Here is a 20,139-nt window from a genome sequence, read left to right as displayed (position 1 = left end):
CTGTGAACTTCCACAAACAGGATTAAAGCAAAGTTTGAAGATTAAGATCACTTCATCCCACACGTTACATTTCTCACCCAGTTATCAGCTCTACTTCAGTAAAACGTGACTCTCATCAGCTCAGTCACAAATGAACACACTTTAACACGACATCAACACACTGCTTCTCTTTATGATTACAACATACAGCACATTGTCTATCAGTCTTGCAAAGTGGGATCACTGTTAATGGCCTTGTGAACGTCGCTGTTGACAGATCATTTCTTCTGCCTCTAAGTTTTTTATACTTTTCAGATATGTGCCAACATCTGAAGAAGAGCTTTGAATGGCCTTCATGAATAATTATAACTTGATTTATAGAGAACCCAGAGTTACAAAGTGCTTCATAGTTCAAATTAAAGCCTCACATTGAAGATTAATGTGTTAAGAACATAGACAGTCACATGATCAGTCACATGATCAGTCACCAACAGACACCAAATGAGTTTTCAGCAGTGCTGTTAAACAAATCAGTGAAATGAGAGTGAGTGTGATGAAGAGCTGAAGAAGAAACAGACAGCAGACAGTGATGACGAACTGTTGCTCATTTATTTGATTTCGTCATCATGTTCACAGAATACTGATGTTATTCAAGAACATGGAACAACAACAGTAAACTCTGTGGGTCATTTTAATTTCTATGAAACAAAACACTCAAGTTTTTAAACAGTTCATTTGGTTCAACTGTTTGAAAACATCATCAAATGCAAACAGGAAACGACACATGACGACAATAAATAAATAACTTATATAAAACAATTAAATTAATAGGACGAGGTATTAGTCGTAAAAACAAGAAAACACACAAATTGTAACAAAATGTCAAGAAGAGGCTTGAAAATCAAAGAATCCAAGAAACTCTTTCAGTTCAGTATTTAAATGTTTTTATTCTCGTGATGAAGTTTAAGCTTGTTTCATCACACAAACACTGACTTTGACTTAAAGGCAGCAAAAGCAGCAATAAACACATTTGTGTTTAAACATTTCACACCTGTAAACTGAGGACGGTCACAAATCAGACTATAAGGTTACAGTCTGAACATCGAATCCCAACCAGCAGGAAGTTTCACAGTAAATGTAATAAATTAGTTGTAGCTTTAAAAATCTAGAGTATAAATCAGCTTTTTTTCTGTTTATAAAGTGCAGCAGTTACTTAAAGTGTTCAGCTTATAGTTCCGTTTCTCTGAGACATTAAAGTTAACAGACAACTAACAAACAAGGTTTGCATAAAACACGAGTGCTTAATGTGAGCTCCATGAATGCTGTTCCTGGTACTTCAAACTCTACTGGTGATTTTCCAAAACAGTTTTAATTTTCATTTTAATTTGTCCATCAGAGACACTTTGAGGTCTCACTAAAAGATTTAGGTTCACCTTAACCAGTGAGGTAAAGACTAAATAACTTAGATTAAACACGCTGACAGTGAGGCAGAGGAGTGTTTCTTCTCCAGGCTGAACTTCACAGTTTTGTACTGAAGGAGGAAATCCATCAGTTTCACTGCTTGATGTTTCCAAGCAGATCCTCCAGAGTCTGACAGCAGCAACTCTGACTGAAGACGTCTGTAAGAAATATTTCCTGTTTAGATCCTCTGATCTTCCACTCTGGGTTTTCTTGTACGTCACTTTCTTTATGTGAAAATGAGCTCGATAAATAAACCGGACGAGGCCCCAATCTGACTGAAGATCCAGCACAGATAAATCTCTGCTGCTCTCAGCTCCATTAACACCGACACTCCTTTGAGCAAGGCAGCTAGACTGGTAGTGGTTCTGTTTCTGTCTCATCATCCTCTGGATGCTTCTGTTGAAAGAAGGAGAATAATGAGTCAGTCTGACGGTACAAGAAGCAACAACATGTTTGTGTTTGTTTCTTTGTTTCTTTCTTACTTACAGTTCGATTCTGATGATGGCAGCAAAAATATACAATAAGACCAGCAACAGCTACAGCTGATATAAAAGCGATGAGAAGAACCACAGCGACGCTGGATCGACCTGCTGATGTAGAAAAGACAAGAAGGTCACCACAAATACACAAAACCCCAAACAGGGATGATGCAGAGAAGAGTTGGACTGTTTTCTCACCATTTGTTGGAGTCGTGTCCTGAGGATCTGGAGTTTGCAGCGGCGTCTCTGTCGTTGAGGTTTTAGCAAAGTTTGAATCTAAAAGACAAAACAGTCAAAATCTGTTATTAAAATTAGGCTGAAAGTTTGTATTGTGGACAAAACAACTTTGAGTTTGGAACCACAAACATCAACAAAACAAATCTTCTCACCGACTACAAGTTCAACAACAGCAGCTTTCACTCTGCTCTGCAGCTTGGGGATGAAACATCTGTATCTGCCGTTGTCTTCCTCCGACACGTTCAGGATCTTCAGTGAAATGTTCCCGTGTTTCATGTCGTCCATGAACAGCTCCGTCCTCCTGAAGTACGAGGCCATCTTCATGTCGGGGACCTCCTTCCTGTCCCTGTACAGGTGAACGTACTCCACTCGGCTCAGCCGGTCCGACGGGTCGGGCTTCAGGTCGGGTTTGGACCACTCCACCGTCAGACCCTGGACATCGAACGTGGGCTCCAGGTGACACGGCAGGATGACATCATCACCAGGAGCAGCGATGATTGGAAGATTTGAACCAATCACCAGAACCTTACCTGGAAACAGATGGAAAATTAAACCTCCTGAACTCCTGCAGAACTTCCACAGACCCCTGTCGAGTTACACACCAAAGACCTGGAGATCATGAACAGCCCCACTGGCCTCTGTGCTGTTACTTAAGTCTTTCTTAATATACGCAACAAAATTTCAGACATGTGCTGTTTGTTGTTCTGTTACAGGCTAACTGACCCTTGTGTGTACAGTCTGTGGTCCTGAATTTCTAACATTTTATTTCAAAAACAATATTACAAATGGGGATTAAGAATAACCCAATCATTTATAATACAATAAGGGTCTGGGGGAAATGTGTAAAAGGTTGGGTAGAGAAGATTGCACTTCATTCTTGACTCCTTTACTGAGAAGCAAAGATTTTGTTCCAGGAATGTCTCGCAGTATGTTCGATAAGTGGCAGAAAAAGGGATTAAGGGTAATTGGTGATTTGTATCAAAACAACACACTGATGAACTTTGAGCAATTGCAGTCAAATTTTAATATTCCTAGAGACCAGTTTTTTGGCTTTCTCCAGGTTCGTAACTTCGTTCATTCTAGAATTCCACAGTCTTCAGAAATAGTTAAATATGATGTTATTGAGACATTTCTTATTAAGCGAAAAGACAGAACTCATTTTATCTCAGCCTTTTACTCTCTCCTATCTACTCTCAGTAGCAACAGATTGAGCGCTATTCATAAATGGGAGAGAGATCTTAATAATCAATATAACGAAGAGGAGTGGAAAGGAGCCATTAACATGGGTAATTCCACTTTTACTTGCAACCGCTTGCGAGAAACCCAATACAAAAAAAAAATAAAATCATACATCGCCTTTATATAGCTCCTAATGTCTTGCATAAGATTGCACCTCATATTTCCCATTTTTGTAGTAAATGTCAAAAAGAAACTGGCACTTTTTTTCATTACTTTTGGGAATGTAAATTAATCAAAAGATTTTTGAGCTTCATTTCTCAAGAACTAAGTAATATTTTTAACAACCTGATTCAAAGGGACCCCGGGTATTTTCTTCTTGGCCTACCCTCAAAAGAAGTAACATTGAATTACTTGCAGCGCAAATTATGTGACAAACTATTGCTGGTAGCTAGGAAATGTATTCTCATTAATTGGGTTAAGGATAAACCTCCCTCTGTGACTTTGTGGTACAGAGAATTATTTAAAGTTATTCCTCACGAAAGAACTGCTGCTATTTTAGGAGGAAATGAGGGTCTCTTTCTCAATGTTTGGTCCCCTTTGCTTTCTTATTTGCCAAATGATTCGTCCCAACTGCTGAGGGGGGGTGGTTGCGATTAAGATGTTCTCAGTTAAATAGGAAGTAAGCGTAAAGGACAACAATTCACTCTTGGAGTTTATCTTTTTCTCTTTCTAAATCTGTGGCTAATTGAGTGAAAATGTTATTTTTTTCTCTCTCCTCTTTACCCCATATGTGAATTTGTACAGGTATATAATGACTTTAATATATTCCCTTTGGGGATTTTTTCTTTTCTTTCTTTTTTGTCTGCTTTGTTATGTTTTATGCTTTTCTTGATAATGAATAAAAACTGTTTAAAGTGAACATTTTATTTCACTATAATAAAACTTTATCAAGCAATAACGTGTTTATTAAAGTTTAACAATACAAACTGATTGATCAGCCTGATGCTCATCCAAGTTCTAAGAAACAACACAAGTATTTATTCATAATAATAGTTCATGTGACTCATCCTCAGTAAGTTTTACTGTATCAAGCTGATTTAAGTCAACCATCACACAGTCTGCTGTTTTCACTGATTCATGTTTCCCTTCTAATTATTTACTTGTTAAGACTTACTGTTTAACCTCGCTGCGAGTTCAGATTTAATAACCAACTAATTTCATTTATTAAAAAATTTTAAACTACAAATCCAGAGTAAACTACAAAACACGCACAGACACCTGATTGGACGAACGAGCCACGTCGGCAGTCAGATGTAATTCCTGATGGGGTCATGATTGTCAAGCTAATGTGTTTTTATAGAAAAGACATTAGCTTGTGGAAACACGTGTAGTCAGCAGCAGCATGTGCGGACTGAATCTGCATCACTCCGGATCAATAAACAGGGTTTTAGTTTCGGCTCACCGGACGTTGTGTTTTGTAACTCTGCTCTTTCTCTCCTCTGACAAACACACGGCTCTCATAAACCTGACATGCCCACAGACTGCTCAGTGAATCATCGCCATTCTGTCCGTTATAAACAAACCTCACACTGTCAGGCAGGTTCTGACTATCTTCTTGTTTTAAGCTTCTTCCGGTTTTAAAGTAACTCACTGACAGCTGTCACACTGTTAGTGACGGACAACACAGCACAGCTGATAACAGTCATTTCAGCTTATTCACATCCGCCAGTATGTGATTCAAATTCACTGTAATCTGCACTAACACGCAGCTAGAAGCTGGACACGTCGGCTTACCGTGTACAGGAGTCCAGACGGACAAAGCCGAGCACAGGAGAAAAGTCCGGAGTGAGAAAAAGGAAGAGTCCTTAAAGTAGAAGTTGTTCAGAGACATGATCGATGATTAAAAATTCCGTTTTCTGACTGAAGCGAGTTTTTTTTTTTTTTTGGAAATCTGTAGTCTGGCAGTCCCTGCCTGCTTCGCTCTGAATGAGTGAATGAGCCGTGAGGATCTCCCTTTTTAGATAACAGTCTCCGCCTCCTGCAATCTGGGTGGGGTTAACTGAGCCCTGGAGTGTTGCTCTTGTTATGAAGTCCCATGACGTGACGACGTTAACGGAAATCTCAATGTGACGTTTGCGTGCCGGTCGCGCTTTAACGCATCACAAAAATTACTCTGTATTTGGATCATTTCTATAGAAACTCCGAGTCTCAGTTTGTAACTAGTCTGCTCCGTCTCACTTTCTGTTCAGTTTGAAGCCTCAGACATTGTAATGTGTCTCACTGAGCAAAAATAAAAACAAGCCGACCTGTCAGGTGAAGTAAGCGACTCTGAACTTTCATAATAGAAAAACAAAAACGTGCTGTGTCATTAATGACTCAGCAGTATGTAGCACAGCATCCACAGACTAACTTGGAAATATGACTGTTTAATCAATCCAATAATCTGTTAGATACAGAAGGTGAGTTTGATCATTTCTCTGTGAGATCAAAGCTGCAGCAAAGATTCAACGCTGTTTACAATGTTGTGATGATGTAACATCCTCCACCTGCCAGTATAAATGCTCAGACATGTCAGTGCAGAGAACAATGGAAGCTCTGCTGGTTAAACTGGTGCTGGCAGCACTGCACTGCTCCTTATATGCTATTAGTCAATACAGATATTTTATTTGTATACACCATGTATTACATCACTGCTAATAACAACCATAATCAGAGTCATAATAATATATATGTATTTATTAATAACATACCAAAGAGGAGTAATGATATATAAATTATGAATTAACCACGTTTTAAATACCTTATTTATGCTTAATAGTGTGGCATTAATATAAAGTGCTACCATTATGTTTAATATATCTAAAAGAAAATCAGGACTCGTACTTCTGAGTTTCTGTGACATTAATTAAATGGATGAATTCTCAATAACAACATTGATTAGCTCCACAGAAGCTCCAACAACACGAACATCCTGTTTCTGCAGCTGTTTGTGCTTCACTGGAAGCAGATGATGTATTAATGGCAGCAAAGTTTGAGTTTTACTCTCACTTCTTCTTACAGCACACGTGTTTCCCACAGACTGCATGTAGCAACCACTACTTTTGGCCACTGCCTCTACTGGAAACTAATCTCACCGCAGTCGGCCTGGATAATCCAAGACTATTAGAGTGAAATAAACCTCAGTGGGTTTTTACTGTAACACATGCACTGGTTTACCTAAATCTTGTCTCTGACATTTGCGCTCTATGCAACACTAAATGATAATAATTAAAAGAAATACAACTAGACTGAAACCAAGAAAAATGAAACGTTTTTAAGCAATAAAAACTAAGTTGAAATAAGAAAATTTGCTCTGGAAATAAAAAACTTATTCAGAGAAAACTTTGTTTTATTAACTTTTCGCTGGAGCAGAGCTGACAGCGCTGCGTCAGCTGGACTGTAAATCCCGCTTAAGACAACACGTGACATCAGTTTGTATAAAATAGGTAAACGTGCTTCATCTCTCATCACTTCAGCAGCTTTTTCTAACAGGAACTTCTCTGATTTAAAACCAACAGACGTGATTTACAGGAGGAAGCGGTGGATGTTGTTGGTTTATTGGTGGAAGTTTGACAAAAAGCCTCATAACTTCTGATGAAACTGTGACTCTTACAAGTATGACATGTACAGTATGAACGCTCTGTAAAATGATTTAAAATATTATGTCTCATTTGACCTCTGACCTCTTCTTCAAGGTCAGACTGATCTGAAGGTCCCTTCAGTATTTAATGTTGAATAATGTTACATTTTTAGATCACTTTAAGAAATTCTGTCATTAAAAAAAGTGCAGTTTTGGCTCCTCTTTGATCACATGTGACAATCTGAGCTCAGGCCAACTGCTCACTTACTGAGATCAGCAGTCAGATTATGAAGTATGAATATTTATAGATGTTATGTTTTTATGAATCTCCTGATACTCTGGTTCATGTTTTAAAGGAAAAAAAAGAACACAAAACAAAAATGGCAGCTCAGGTGGATCACATGATCTCTGCTCTGATTTCAGTCTTACTGCCACTCAAAGTGTTTCTAACCACAAGTCAGATTTTTATCTCCATGCTGCACTTTAATCTGAGCACTTCAAGCACTTTAGTTTCCTCACATCCAGTTTAGAATAACTGATGAACCTAATAAGGACGTCTTCAAAGAGGCAGTCACTCAGCAGAGTCACTCTGCTGAGTGACCTCTGAACCTAGAAGAACCTTAACTGTACACTGCCAAGAAACTGATGGCATGCAGATTTGAGGAGCCAAGGATCAAACCACCAACTTCGTGTGTGTGTGTGTGTGTGTGTGTGTGTGTGTGTGTGTGTGTGTGTGTGTGTGTGTGTGTGTGTATATTTTACAACAACAGTTGTCAGGCACTTTATTGTAAAGCATCGACCCAGAAAAACAGTTCAGTCTGAAACTGGTCATGAACTCATGATCTCAGGTCAGGCAATAACTCTCAGTGGATCTGTCACTGGGAGTGTCAGTCATTCCACACGACCTCTCACACGCTTTTATAAACATCTTTTACATAACATCTGATGTCATCAGAGGGATTCCCTCCTGCTTCACTACGCAGGGAGAACCATGTAAACAAACACAGGAAACACTTTTATGATGGGTGTTGGTTGTTGGGTGCAACATCCACCAACCAACACCTGGTCGAGATCTGTGACCCAGATTCATTATTTGCTTTGTTTCCAGCAGCAGTTTTATGATTCTTTATGACTTTTTACTGAAACACACTTATGTGGATTTACACAGATGAGAACATTAAGAACATAAAAACTCACTCAGATACTCACAGTTTGTCTTTTAAAGCTCAGCAGAGAAGATTCAGAATCACACTTTAACACATTTTGTGCCATTTAAGCAGCGCCTTTAAATATTGTTTGAGTCTAAATATAACACAGCAGGTTTATTACTGGAGAGTTCAGGAGTCATGAAAAACTGTGTTGCGCTGGGAGACACTCTATTGTGACGTAGTTTCTGAAACATTATGAGCTATTTATAACTCTGTTATTTGTGGTTCATTCCTTTTCGTCACCAAAAGGAATGAAGAGGGAACTCCTTCCTTGTTTACCAAACAAAGTAAACGCTGAATGAACAACGACAGAGCTCGTTCCTCTGCTCTTAGATCTGTGCTCTATTCCAGTCGATTTTTTTCCTCGCTACCTTCATATATATATATATTTTTTAAACGTTAAGTGTCAAAAGAATCCTGTTCACTTATTTTCAGCAGTGTGTTTACTTTATTACTGGAACAGTTTTCTGGATTTACATCTTTGAATCCAGCTGTTGTGTGAACACATGAAATGTTTGCAGATAAAGTGAACACAGCTGGAAACTGGAGAGAGAGAGAGAGAGAGAGACAAAAAGTCAAACACCACTCGTGTGAAGAGTGATCTATACTGGTTACAGTGGTTAAAATACTGATCGTGGCCCCTCACATAAAGAGGAATCTTCCACAGCTCCCGGAGTAAATCAGCTGGGTCGGTACAGAGGTAACAAAGAACCAGCACCACACACGGGCAGGGGATCACTCTGGCCCGGCCGCGTGGAAACAAATATGAACTACAGTCCACAAATAAACTAAATAAAACAAGGCAAAGTGAAAGAAAATGAGACCAATAAAAATAAAACCAACTGGGAGAAGACAGCAGGGTCCAAAACCAGCGGCTGCTACAGAAGTTTCTATAGTTCAATTAGGCTGGAACACAAACTGCTGAGGAGAGGTTTATAGCAGCAGACAGAGCCTGAAAAACGCATTTAGCACTTAACCTCCTCTGGTTAGCAGTCAGGATGCTTACCTCAGGACTGAAGTCGCTATACTGAATCTGCTTAAATACAGCAACTACCTCTCTCCACGACAGCTGGAGTCAAAAAGGAATAAGGCGGCCACGCTGGGACCACAAATGTGTCACTATACAAATGTCCCAAAGAAGAAAGAATCGCAGGACAAACGTGCAGCCTACCTGTGGCTGTGGCGTAGCCCGACCAAGACCACCCGGTTTATCCTGATGATATATCCGCTCGCAATGCTGCTTGCAGGAGGCAAGGGAGGAATGAACGGGAGGAAACCTGCGAGGCAGTGCAGGCGCCACGCTGCAATTAGTGTACACGTGACAAACAGAGAGCGAGAGCAATAGGGCCCATCTGGCGACGCTGAGCTCTCACAGCATAAACACTGCTCACTCAGTCATTTCCTTATTTCCTTGATGACATCATCATTGTTTATAAATAGGAGTTACCTGGTGATGTAACGGGAGTTTCAGGGCAGCGTTTGCATGCTTTCACTCTCACTATCACAGGAAGCCAGTCTCATTCTCATCAATGACTTTATTTGGATTGTTATTGGCACAGACACTGACTCTCTAACCCTGCTGTTATCTCAGAGGGCGGTGCTATCCTACCCTGGATCACCACCAAGTCATTGGTTCAGGTATGTGGACGACACCTGGGTGACAATCAAATCTCATATTTAAAACCATCATCCTCTGGAGCATAAACTGGGTGTCTTGAAGACGCTACAACACAGAGCAAACAGCATCCCCACGGATGAGGTGCCCTCAACCTTATAAGGTGTTTACAAGAAACCTGCAGTCAGCTGAGACTGAAGAAGTCACGTGGATCAGTGACGAAACGTTTCTCCCACTGAACGAAATAAACTTTTAGGGATCGTCTCACTTTTCTATTCAACGTTCGAGACTCAAACAAACATATTGTTGTAATTTTTCGCACCGCTAACAAAAGAGAGACAGAAAGTTTGATCACATCCTGATTCTGCTTCAGGTGAAACGAGGCTGAGCTGCTCGCTGTGTTTCAGGAACAGCAGCTGATCAACATCACGATTCACTCAGGAATTTAACATTTAACACGTCTGAAGGATTTTAGCGTCTCTGACTAAAATCTGCAGGGTCATGGTTTCACCCACTCACCTCCTCCACCCGCAGCGTGTCACATGTCAGTATTGTGTGCAGAGAGCAAAGGAAGCTCTGCTCAATAAAATCATTTAAATACATTAAAAATAAAAATCAGAGCTGTCCCTCTGTGTTTCTGTGCCGTGACTCAAACACACGATGTCCCCACTACAACAATACAGAGAAACGGACGAGCTACTGTGGCCGTTAACACTAAACTCTGCTGCAAACACAACTTCGAGTAATCACATGTGAGTATAACATCACTGCAGACGCCATAAAAATCACGTGTAGCAAAAATATTTGCCCTCCGTGTATTTTAACGTCCTTTACTGACCTTTTCTTTGGCAGCTTCTCCGTGGACATCCACTTTCTCGAAGACCAGGAAGTAAACAGCTCTGGTCATGTGACAATACTCCAAGTACCTGCCACTGCATACACTTATTTCTCCACATTATAATATTAAAGTATTTACTGAAGGGGAAATAAAAGAGGCAGAAATGTTCAGCTTTGACTCCGGACTGTTCTCATTTTCTACTTTAATCAGAAACTGTTGTTTAAAACAACAACAACACACTGAGGATCTCATTGGCTGTTTCCAAAACACCTGTTAAACTCTTTTTATTTATTGACTTTTAACTCAGAATTAAAGTGCTGTGTTCTCAGCTTTATTTATTTATTATTAAAAGTGTTGTTGTTATTGATAGTCTATAATAATTAGTGTTGTTGGGAGTTGTGCTGAGCTTTTCTCTGTCACTTTGTCACGGAATAGCGTCATCAAGATGTGATGCCCACATTGGCCAGGAGGTGTCGCTGTGAGACGGCTTTGAGCCTCTCTTTGTCCATCATTGATGACGTTTACAGGCATCTTCTTCAGATCACCTTTGCTGAGAAGTTCACCAGGAGCAAAGAAACGAGAACAGAAAAGCCAAACATTTTTAAAAGATCCAACATGAAAACCACAACTGACACTTTTCTGTGTTTTCTATCACCTGGTTTTACTTCTGCTTTCCCCCCAAAGCTTTCACTACAGTGTAACACACACTTTGTACACAGAGTTGGTTTGCTGAGCCCGGGGTGCCTCTACTTACAGGGTGATGGGTCTTAGACAGGTGTCAGCAACCTTTAAGACCCAAAGAGCCATTTGGACCCGGGTTCCACGCAAAAGAAAACTCTGGGAGCCGCAAATAGTTTTTTGACATCTAAAATGCAGATAACACTGTATATATTGTTTTTTACTTTTATGCTTTGTGTGAACAACTAAGGTGTGTTGCTTATGAAATCCATGAAGTGCTACAGAGAAAATTACATTTTATTTATGTAATTATTTTTGAACTCTTAAAGAAATATAACAAAAGGAAAGACACCCAGCTGAACTAAAACTATGCTGCTAAAAAAGAAAAATAGAGCTATAGCCGGCTGCATGCGTACAGCAACCATGTGTGAAAAGTGGTCAATAAAGAGATGCTGAAAAGCGTGTTTATGCAAACATTGTCGGGTCTGCAGTGATATGTTTACAATGGGACTTCTGCTCCTGAACCTCTGCGCACAGCGTCTGCAAATCGTGGCTTTCATCTTTACGCAGGACTGTAAGCTGTCATCTGTGAGGCGTGAGCGGTGTTTGTTTTTAACATAGTTCACAGTGGAGAATAGCTGCTGACATAATGTGGATCCGAAGATCCATAATTGGCCTACCTGGGGTTGAAAGTCTCGATAAATACACGGCGTTTCGGCGGGTACACCGGCTTCCGCCAGTGTAACGCTTATCTTGAGCAATGAAAAAATAATAGAATATAATTTGATATTTATATTTCAATATTACAATAATCTTCCAATTTAGAACTACAAGTTAAAAAAGAACTAACATAAATAAAATACACTTCAGCTAAATACTTCTAATTTATTTTCCCAAACCACGCGGAGCCGCAGTATAAGGACTAAAGAGCCGCAGGTTGCCGACCCCTGGTCTTAGAGGACAGATCTACATGTAAAGTGTGACTCATGGTGTAGCTGGCTCTGACCTTGGACCATGTGTTTTATCCATTTAGTTATGTTTAGTTAGTGTGACACTGGCCTGTTTATCCTTCCATTTTTATCATCATTGTACTAATAAATGATCTTTTAGTACATAAGGTGCTATTGGAAGTTAAATGTATCAATAATACTGCATTTGCTTGGTATCATGTCAGAGTTTGCAGCATTGCTGAGAATAGTTTAACTGCAATGTCTTCCTTAAATATGAAAATTTAATGCACACATCGCAATCATAGTTTCCAATAACATTTGACTACGATCACACTTCAAATGAATGAAGATACGGTCGCTGAACTGAACAGAAAAAGGTCATTATCAGTGTCTGCCTATAGATCGTCACACACTCACTGACGGCTGGTATTTTTTTAGTAGGTTAAGGTGAATGGCTTGGCCATGAATAGAGCTACAATTTGGGAAAGGCCTCAAAGAGGATTGGCAGGGCTCCTGGGTCTGGCAGATCCCCATGTACTAAATCAGGAGTGGGGAACACCAGGCCTCGAGGGCCGGTGTCCTGCAGGTTTTAGATTTCACCCTGGGTCTACACACCTGAATCAAATGATTAGTTCATTACCAGGCCTCTGGAGAACTACAAGACATGTTGAGGAGGTAATTTAGCCATTTAAATCAGCTGTGTTGGATCAAGGACACATCTAAAACCTGCAGGACACCGGCCCTCGAGGCCTGGAGTTGCACCCCTGTATTAAATAGAGGTGAAGAAGTTAAAGAATTGAAAAGGGGAGGGAGGATGGGGCACATGAATGAGAACGAACAACTTGTAGAACTGGGGGAACCTATACAGATGAGAACTGGAAGGAGTGTTTGGAGGCGTGGTCCTGCTCCCAATATTCAGAATCAGAAACAATGATTCAGATACTTTATATCCCCCCAAAAAACTCCCAGAGTCCAGAAAGCCAAAAAAAAAAAAATTCTGAATGAAAAAGGGTTGACAAAATAAACACAGGTGTCTGAAAGAGACAGCACAATTCAGGGCAGTAAGTAAAGCAACAGAAAACACATGAGGCAATAGTTCCTGTTGCATTAACGGTCTCCTTTATTCTTATGTAAAAGAGTAACAATCACTGTGTAACTAACAGTGAAGTGTTCCAATGTTTTTCTTATGTTTATATTTGTAAGTTTCCTTTAATTGTGGAACTTTGTTTTGTAATTGGTGGTAGCGGAAGTAACGTGCAGCACGGACTGAGTTTGTGGTGACACTAGAGCAGAGAAGCATGGCGCTCTGTGAGTTCAGCTGCATCGTCCTACTGCTTTAAACTGGACTTAAGTTTTAAAGAACACATAAGTTAAGTTAAATTAAACCCAATTGTGGACTCACCGTTGAGAGGAGTAGCGGCTCGCGCGAAGAACGGACTTTCTCCCGTTTGGCTACAGCAGGCAATGAGGTGTGTTCAGGGTGCCTCTGTTAATTTCAGTTTCAATGAAAGTGCCATAAAAAGGCATTTATGTGTCTATACCTTTGTTGTTTGGATTTACTGTGATAAGAGTTATTGTAAACATGTTGCTTATTGTAATTGTTTTGTTTGGGTAGTTCTCACGATGATGATGATGATGACGACGCTGAGTGATCTTGTCGCCGAACATTGAATAAATCATCTGTAAACAAGAACTTGTCCGCGTAGTGGCTGACAGGAGCTACACACTGCTGTGGGTTTCTTCCTTTTACTAATTTTTGGTGGATGGTGGAGCTTAGCTTATGAAGGAGGAAAACACAAACAAGTAAGTCTGTCAGAGCCAACTTATAAGTTTCATAAATGCCGTAAACATCGAAATATCAGAGCACTTTTAAAGGTTTGAAAGGATTTAATTTATATACTCAAAGTGTTCCTAACCACAAGTCAGAGTTTATGTTCATGCAGCACTTTATTGTGAACACTTCAAACACTTTAGCCAACTCACCTAGAATAACTCATGAATGTAAGAAGCACGTCTTCAAAGAGGAAGCCGGAGATCATGAAAGCTCCACACAGAAAGAGCCCAGCTGGGATTTATCGTTTGTTTTATTCAATAAATAATACATATGATTTGACTTTCAGTTGATGTTTTCACTTTAAGAATAAGAAAGGCAGCTGAATAAGCCTGTAGTGCATTTTAATATCCCTGAAACACAACAGATGTACAAAATCTACAAACAGAACTTTCAGTGTAACAAAAACAAGATTTTAACTCCAAAAAGACATAAATAAAAACAATAAATACATAACATACAACAATAGTAATAAAAACACAACAAAGTTTGTACAGACAAGCAAAATCAAAAAGGGAACTTGACACATTAAGGATGAACAAGAAAATAAATCCAGACAAATTGTCTTCTTGGACCATTTTCTCAGTTTCTTTAAGTTCGGAGGATTCAGCTCAGTCTCTCCACGAGATTTTAGCATCCTGAGTGTGTCCCTGCAGTTGCGGGTTTAAATCCCCAACATGACTAAAGATCAAGCAAAGGTATATCTCTAACACGCTCAGCTTCATTCACACTAATGTTCCTTTGAGCAAGGCAGCTAGACTGGTAGTGTTTCTGTTTCATCCTCCTCTGGATGCTTCTGCTGAAAGAAGGAGAATAATGACTCATTCTGACAGCACAAGAAGCAACAACAAGTTTGTGTTTATTTGTTTCTTTCTTACTTACAGTTTGATGCTGATGATGGCAGCAAAAATATACAGTAAGACCAGCAACAGCTACAGCCGATATAAAAGCGATAAGAACCACAGCGACCCTGAATCGACCTGCTGACATAGAAAAGACAAGATGTTCACCACAAATACATAAAACCCCAAACAGGGATGATGCAGGGAAGAGTTGGACTGTTTTCTCACCATTTGTTGGAGTCGTGTCCTGATGATCTGGAGTTTGGAGGCTTCTGGAAAGCAGTGGCATCTTCATTGTCGAGGATTTAGTGAAGTTTGCATCTAGAAAACCACAAAAATAATTTGAGTCATAATCGGTTGATTGAGATATATATATATATATATATATATATATATATATATATATATATATATAGATAGATAGATATCTATCTATAGATATATATAAAAATAAAAGACTAAATATAATATAAAGACGAATGCTGTTGAGTTCAAAGAAACAATTAAAAGCTCAAAATTACCATCAATTTCAAGCCTGTGATGATGTGTGTGTAAAACTTCTGAACACAATGATATGTATGTCTGTAGAAAACAAACAAACATCCACGACAGCTGTGGGAACTATCAAAGAGACCAAAAATCTTCTCGTTTGATGTTAGATTTATAAGTACATTCTTATCTCAGGTTCCAGACTAAGATCACAGTGATCACACGTGTATAAGTGAATCCTCTTACCAGAGACGGTGACTCTGCAGCTGTTGTAGCTGCGGCCATAACCTGTGTCCACCTCACACAGGTACAGACCCGAGTCCTCAGTCCTGAGTCTGGACAGCTGGAGTCTGATTCGTCCTTCTCTGAGGGCGTCTTTGTCACTCTGGACTCGTCCTGAAAACTTTTTGTCCTGAACCTCTGAGAACTCGACACCATCACGAAGATAATACAGAGTTAAGTCATTATTCAGGCTACAGAGGATCTTCAGTGCTGAGAGGGGCGTGTCTGGTTTGGTGGTGAACGTCCACTCCAGTGTGATGTTGTGGTTCTCCTCTGCCTGATAGGAGCTCTGTGTCACATCCACTACAAATGATCCTGTTGAGGAGACAGAGAGGAGCAGACACACTCACAACTTTATACAACATCAGAACTTTATTTTCCTGACATGCTCCTGTCCATATTGTACATTACTGACATACATGTGAAATTTCAAAGACATTGAAAACAATATTGTTTGCTTATACAAACTTGGTTTAACTATAATAAATCAACATTGACACTTATTACAAACAAAATTTACAATATTTGGGAATCACACTCGACCAATAGTAAACTGACAATAAATAGCATTGAATTAGATTATCTGAAATAAGCTTCCCTGAGCAAGCATAAACTATTCTGCATTCCCCACATTACTTACATATGAAAGGCAAAATATCAAAGTCTCTCACAATACTCTGTTAAATTAAGGCTCTCATATATCAAACAGTATTATCAAACATTATATATGTGTTTATATAATGTATTGTCCCATTATACTTCCATATATGATATATTGTGTAAGTGTGGGGAAACACGTAAACACATTCTGCAAAGAAGAGCAATACAAAGAGTGAATACAAAGTTGTTGAAGTATTGAGCTGCGTTTCATTGCTTTCAATTCTTTGTAGGAAAACGTGAAATGGATGCAGTGATTTATTGAAATGTGTGCCAACATTCATGGAAATACAGTAAATAAGGTAAACACAGAGTCTGTGCTATACAAACGAACTAGAACGTAATAGAAACGTTATTTACCTTTAACAAAATCCAAGTGAAGAATTGAAGTCCACAGTGGGACCACAAGGAAAGGCATGAAATCCATGATCCAGATCTTCTTCATTTTCACATTCAGGCTGCAGACAAAAATATAACTGTTACATCTCAACACACAGACATGCTGCTCAGTTTATATTTACACTTTTACTACAAGACGACATGACAAATAAAATTTAGTTCAGCAGCTACGATACTGACCAACTACTAATGTTAGCTGGTGGCTGAGAGCAACAACAACAACCAACAGAAATCTACTAATTTAAGAGATTTATTTAGCAACACCTAAATATCTCTAAAAACTTATTCTAGCTAAACTGAAATCAGAAAAATACAACACAGTGAGAACATCAGTGAGCAGCATACAGAGATAATTTACAGGAACATGCTTTAGAAATCCCCACAAACCATCATAAATCTGTTTTTATTTATTCTGAACAGGAAAGTGTGGCAAAATTAGACATAAATCACATGTTGATGCATTAAAAAATAAATAAAGGTTTTTTTTTCTAAATTAAATTCTGTGTAAGAAACTGACTGAACCTCTGTTACATGGAAACATCATCACGGTTTTCCAGCAGAGAAGATTTTACCAACTGTGTTTGCAGGAGCAGCTGACATCTGCATCTCTGATAAACAGCACATTAGTGGGAAAAGCTTAAACAAATGGTTGGAATTCAGTTGAATCCAGTGACGTCTGTATAGATATTTATCTCTAGGACAGAAAAGTTACAAGCACCAAAACAGCAGTGAAGACTGAGGCATGCATCAATAATTTATAGTTCAGCTTGTTCAAGATTATGGGAGTTTGCTGGAGCTGAGACAGAGGCAGTATGGCAGTGAGTCAAACCAGACGCTCCGGTCTGATCAGCTTGTAAAAGCATTTCTGTTCTTCAGGTAAACACTGCACACTACAACACATGCATCAGATCAGTACAGAAAGCGTAACATTTTACGCTAGGTGACAAATCGTCAACAAAACATATTATGTTTTCGGGCACCCAACACGGTCCTACATGGCGACATCGGAAAACTGAGGACATATGAGAACCGTTTGGACTCAATCTACCCATGTTTGCTCTTTTCCTTAAAATCGCTTGGGAAAACATTATTTCACGTCATTAAAGTGCTGGTTAACCTCCTAAGACCCGAACTCGACGGCATACATTTTTAGTTTCTCTTTGACACTTGGGCTGATTAGGGCCCGATGAATGTAAAAACTGTGGCGGACCACCAGGTGGCTCCACTCACACCCAAGTTGAAGGGAAGTAGGGTGGTGGAGATTTTGGCGCTTACTATATGTGAAGTTCTGAGAGTCAGTTAAGAAAGTTGGAGTGAGAGGTCTCAAGAATTACTAGATTTTTTTTTTTTTACCTTATTTTTGTTTTTAATGAAAAATAAGAGCCACATATGAGGATATTCGTTTAAAATTTTGATAGAACAGTAGCAGTATAATGTCCTCGTAAGTGGATATCAGGCCCTTGTAGAGTAGAATTGAGTATTTTGGTCTAAATAACCCAAAATGTGATGTCCACATACCAGGTCCAGGTCCTAGGAGGTTAAGGTTAGGGATAAGGTTAGGTTTAGGGCTGCGATACATGGCTGGAACGTCTATTACCGCGGGACCGTAATTCCACTGGATTCCATCCATAACCCGGTGTTGTGCGGAAGCTCACCTTTCGCGTTCCTCAGGAACGCCTCGGGAGTGAGAACAGGCTCGGTATAAACCATTCTGAGATACCAATGCCAGAGCAACGGCAGCCAACAGTATAACTCCTCATTTTATACTATAATTTGCATAAATAGATCATAGATGAATTCTCGGCCTCTCAGCAGAGAAAAAAATGCTTCAGTCGGACAGAATGAGCTAAACATTAATCGTATCATATCAAGTTTGCTATTAGAAGTTAAAGGCGTCAGCAATATTTTGCAGCATAGCTGAGAATAGCTTAACTCTGGACTTACCTGCTGTGACAAACCAGCGATTATTTCACCCACTCCTTGAACATGAACTTGCAGACACGACAGTCATAGTTTCAATCAATATTTAATATTTACTGTCCGAACAAACAATCACATTTCATGTGTTTTAGGAATATAAACTCCCAAAACTTAACAGCAAAGCGTCTGAGAATCACGTTTTACGCTTTTTTGCCCACTAAAGTTAATCTCTGCTTTCAGCTTAAAGCTAAGTAAAACATCGGTTTACCTTGAACAGTTGCTATTAAGATTAAAGTCCAGAGTGGAAAAGTGTAAGAAGACGAGCTGAACCGGGACATAACAGAGACTGACAGGGTGACTCGGACTTCCTCCACTTCTCGACCGACTGCTGAATGGCTCACAGGGAGACGCTCTTATTAAAGTTCCCACAAATGTAACAGTTACGGCGCCGATCCAAACACACACGGATGCTGAGGTGGTTTAATAAATGGATCCGTTTACCTTGAGCGGGACTCCTGACAATGAAGCACAGCATAAAAGCCCAGAGAGTAACAATGAAAGAGGGTTTCTTTGAGTCTGAGCAGCAGGTACACATAATAGATGATAACAAATATAGAGCCGCTGTCTGAGTGAAATGACGATTCTTCTTCTTTTATTTCTTTTCGTTTGTCTTTTTCTGTAAAGCTAGAGTCGGCTTTTCTTCTGCCTCCTACTCGCTCAATGACTACTTGTCACAGTCAAGCAGTTTGACATTATGGTGGTTGGGGGTGGGGAGATTCATGCGCATTGCGATTTGATTGGTTAAACTCTTTACTAAAATAACTAAAGCTTTACTACTTCACTTCACAGGTCTTTGTCTCCGCGTTTTCGAGTTTTATAGCATAATTCAATAGAGATTCACAGAAATTCATTTCTTGACTACATTTTTCAGGTACAGTTGCCGTACAAATTCCGGTTCCGCGTCATTTCGGTAATTTGGCTCTTTCTCTACTTGGTGTAGGGAAAGCAAATGTCTCCATCAGGCAGAAAGTACCGCCAGGTGCCCTGATGTAAATTACACCGGTGACTTGTAATACTAAGTTTTCATGGGTTACATTCATGTTGCGCAAGCTGAAAACATGCTCCATCCTTACTGATGCAATCTTACTTATTGCAGAGTAAATGTAGAAATTGACCTCTTTGTCATGTTATCTGTTGCCACGGATCTGACAGTGTTTGCACCATCCTCTAATTTAGCGAGCTCTTTAGAAAGACTCATTCTTTCACAAGACGGAAAGAAAAGGCAGACTGCCTGGTGGGTTTTTTTACGAAGGTCACAGAGTCAGCTGCAACATCTCCCTCTGCATATCTGTACATCTCTGAACTACTGGGAAACGCTGGCAGGTGTGACACGATGTTCAGCGCGTGTCACAGTGTGAAAAGGGGTCAGCGGTGAGCATACAGTAAAAGCAGCCTGACAGGGGCGGCATCACGGGC

The 20,139-nt window shown here is 39.6% G+C and overlaps 2 protein-coding genes and 1 long non-coding RNA gene across 6 annotated transcripts; 1 reads left to right on the top strand and 2 right to left on the bottom strand.

The window, feature by feature from the left end:
- Positions 1-566: 566 nt before the first annotated feature.
- Positions 567-19,776, bottom strand: LOC146579204 (myelin-oligodendrocyte glycoprotein-like). Of its 4 annotated transcripts, none has more exons than XM_085261848.1 (5): positions 19,165-19,776; positions 2,309-2,686; positions 2,118-2,195; positions 1,927-2,030; positions 567-1,836 (listed from the first exon to the last, which is right to left on the bottom strand). In XM_085261848.1, the coding sequence occupies exons 1-5, from the start codon at positions 19,256-19,258 to the stop codon at positions 1,789-1,791; spliced, it is 702 nt and encodes a 233-aa protein (XP_085117974.1). In that variant the 5' UTR covers positions 19,259-19,776; the 3' UTR covers positions 567-1,788. The 4 variants fall into 4 exon arrangements, with proteins under 4 accessions (XP_085117974.1, XP_085117947.1, XP_085117956.1 ...); XM_085261821.1 differs by lacking the exon at positions 19,165-19,776 and adding an exon at positions 10,616-10,733; XM_085261830.1 differs by lacking the exon at positions 19,165-19,776 and adding an exon at positions 10,616-10,733 and having other exon boundaries at positions 1,927-2,027.
- On the top strand, positions 13,503-15,167 carry LOC146579206 (uncharacterized). Its single transcript, XR_014890402.1, has 3 exons — positions 13,503-13,712; positions 13,859-14,046; positions 14,959-15,167. It is a non-coding gene; the product is annotated as an uncharacterized LOC146579206 (long non-coding RNA).
- On the bottom strand, positions 14,234-19,131 carry LOC146579205 (programmed cell death 1 ligand 1-like). Its single transcript, XM_085262303.1, has 6 exons — positions 18,932-19,131; positions 16,705-16,802; positions 15,652-16,002; positions 15,145-15,237; positions 14,957-15,057; positions 14,234-14,873 (listed from the first exon to the last, which is right to left on the bottom strand). The coding sequence occupies exons 2-6, from the start codon at positions 16,787-16,789 to the stop codon at positions 14,829-14,831; spliced, it is 675 nt and encodes a 224-aa protein (XP_085118429.1). The 5' UTR covers positions 16,790-16,802; positions 18,932-19,131; the 3' UTR covers positions 14,234-14,828.
- Positions 19,777-20,139: the final 363 nt, after the last annotated feature.

Source organism: Mchenga conophoros, linkage group LG3 (assembly GCF_057382185.1).
Source record: "Mchenga conophoros isolate Kocher_MC1m ecotype Shallow Benthic linkage group LG3, M_conophoros_male_GT1.1, whole genome shotgun sequence".
NCBI classification, from domain to species: Eukaryota; Metazoa; Chordata; class Actinopteri; order Cichliformes; family Cichlidae; genus Mchenga; species Mchenga conophoros.
This window is presented reverse-complemented; position numbering and strand designations above follow the sequence as displayed.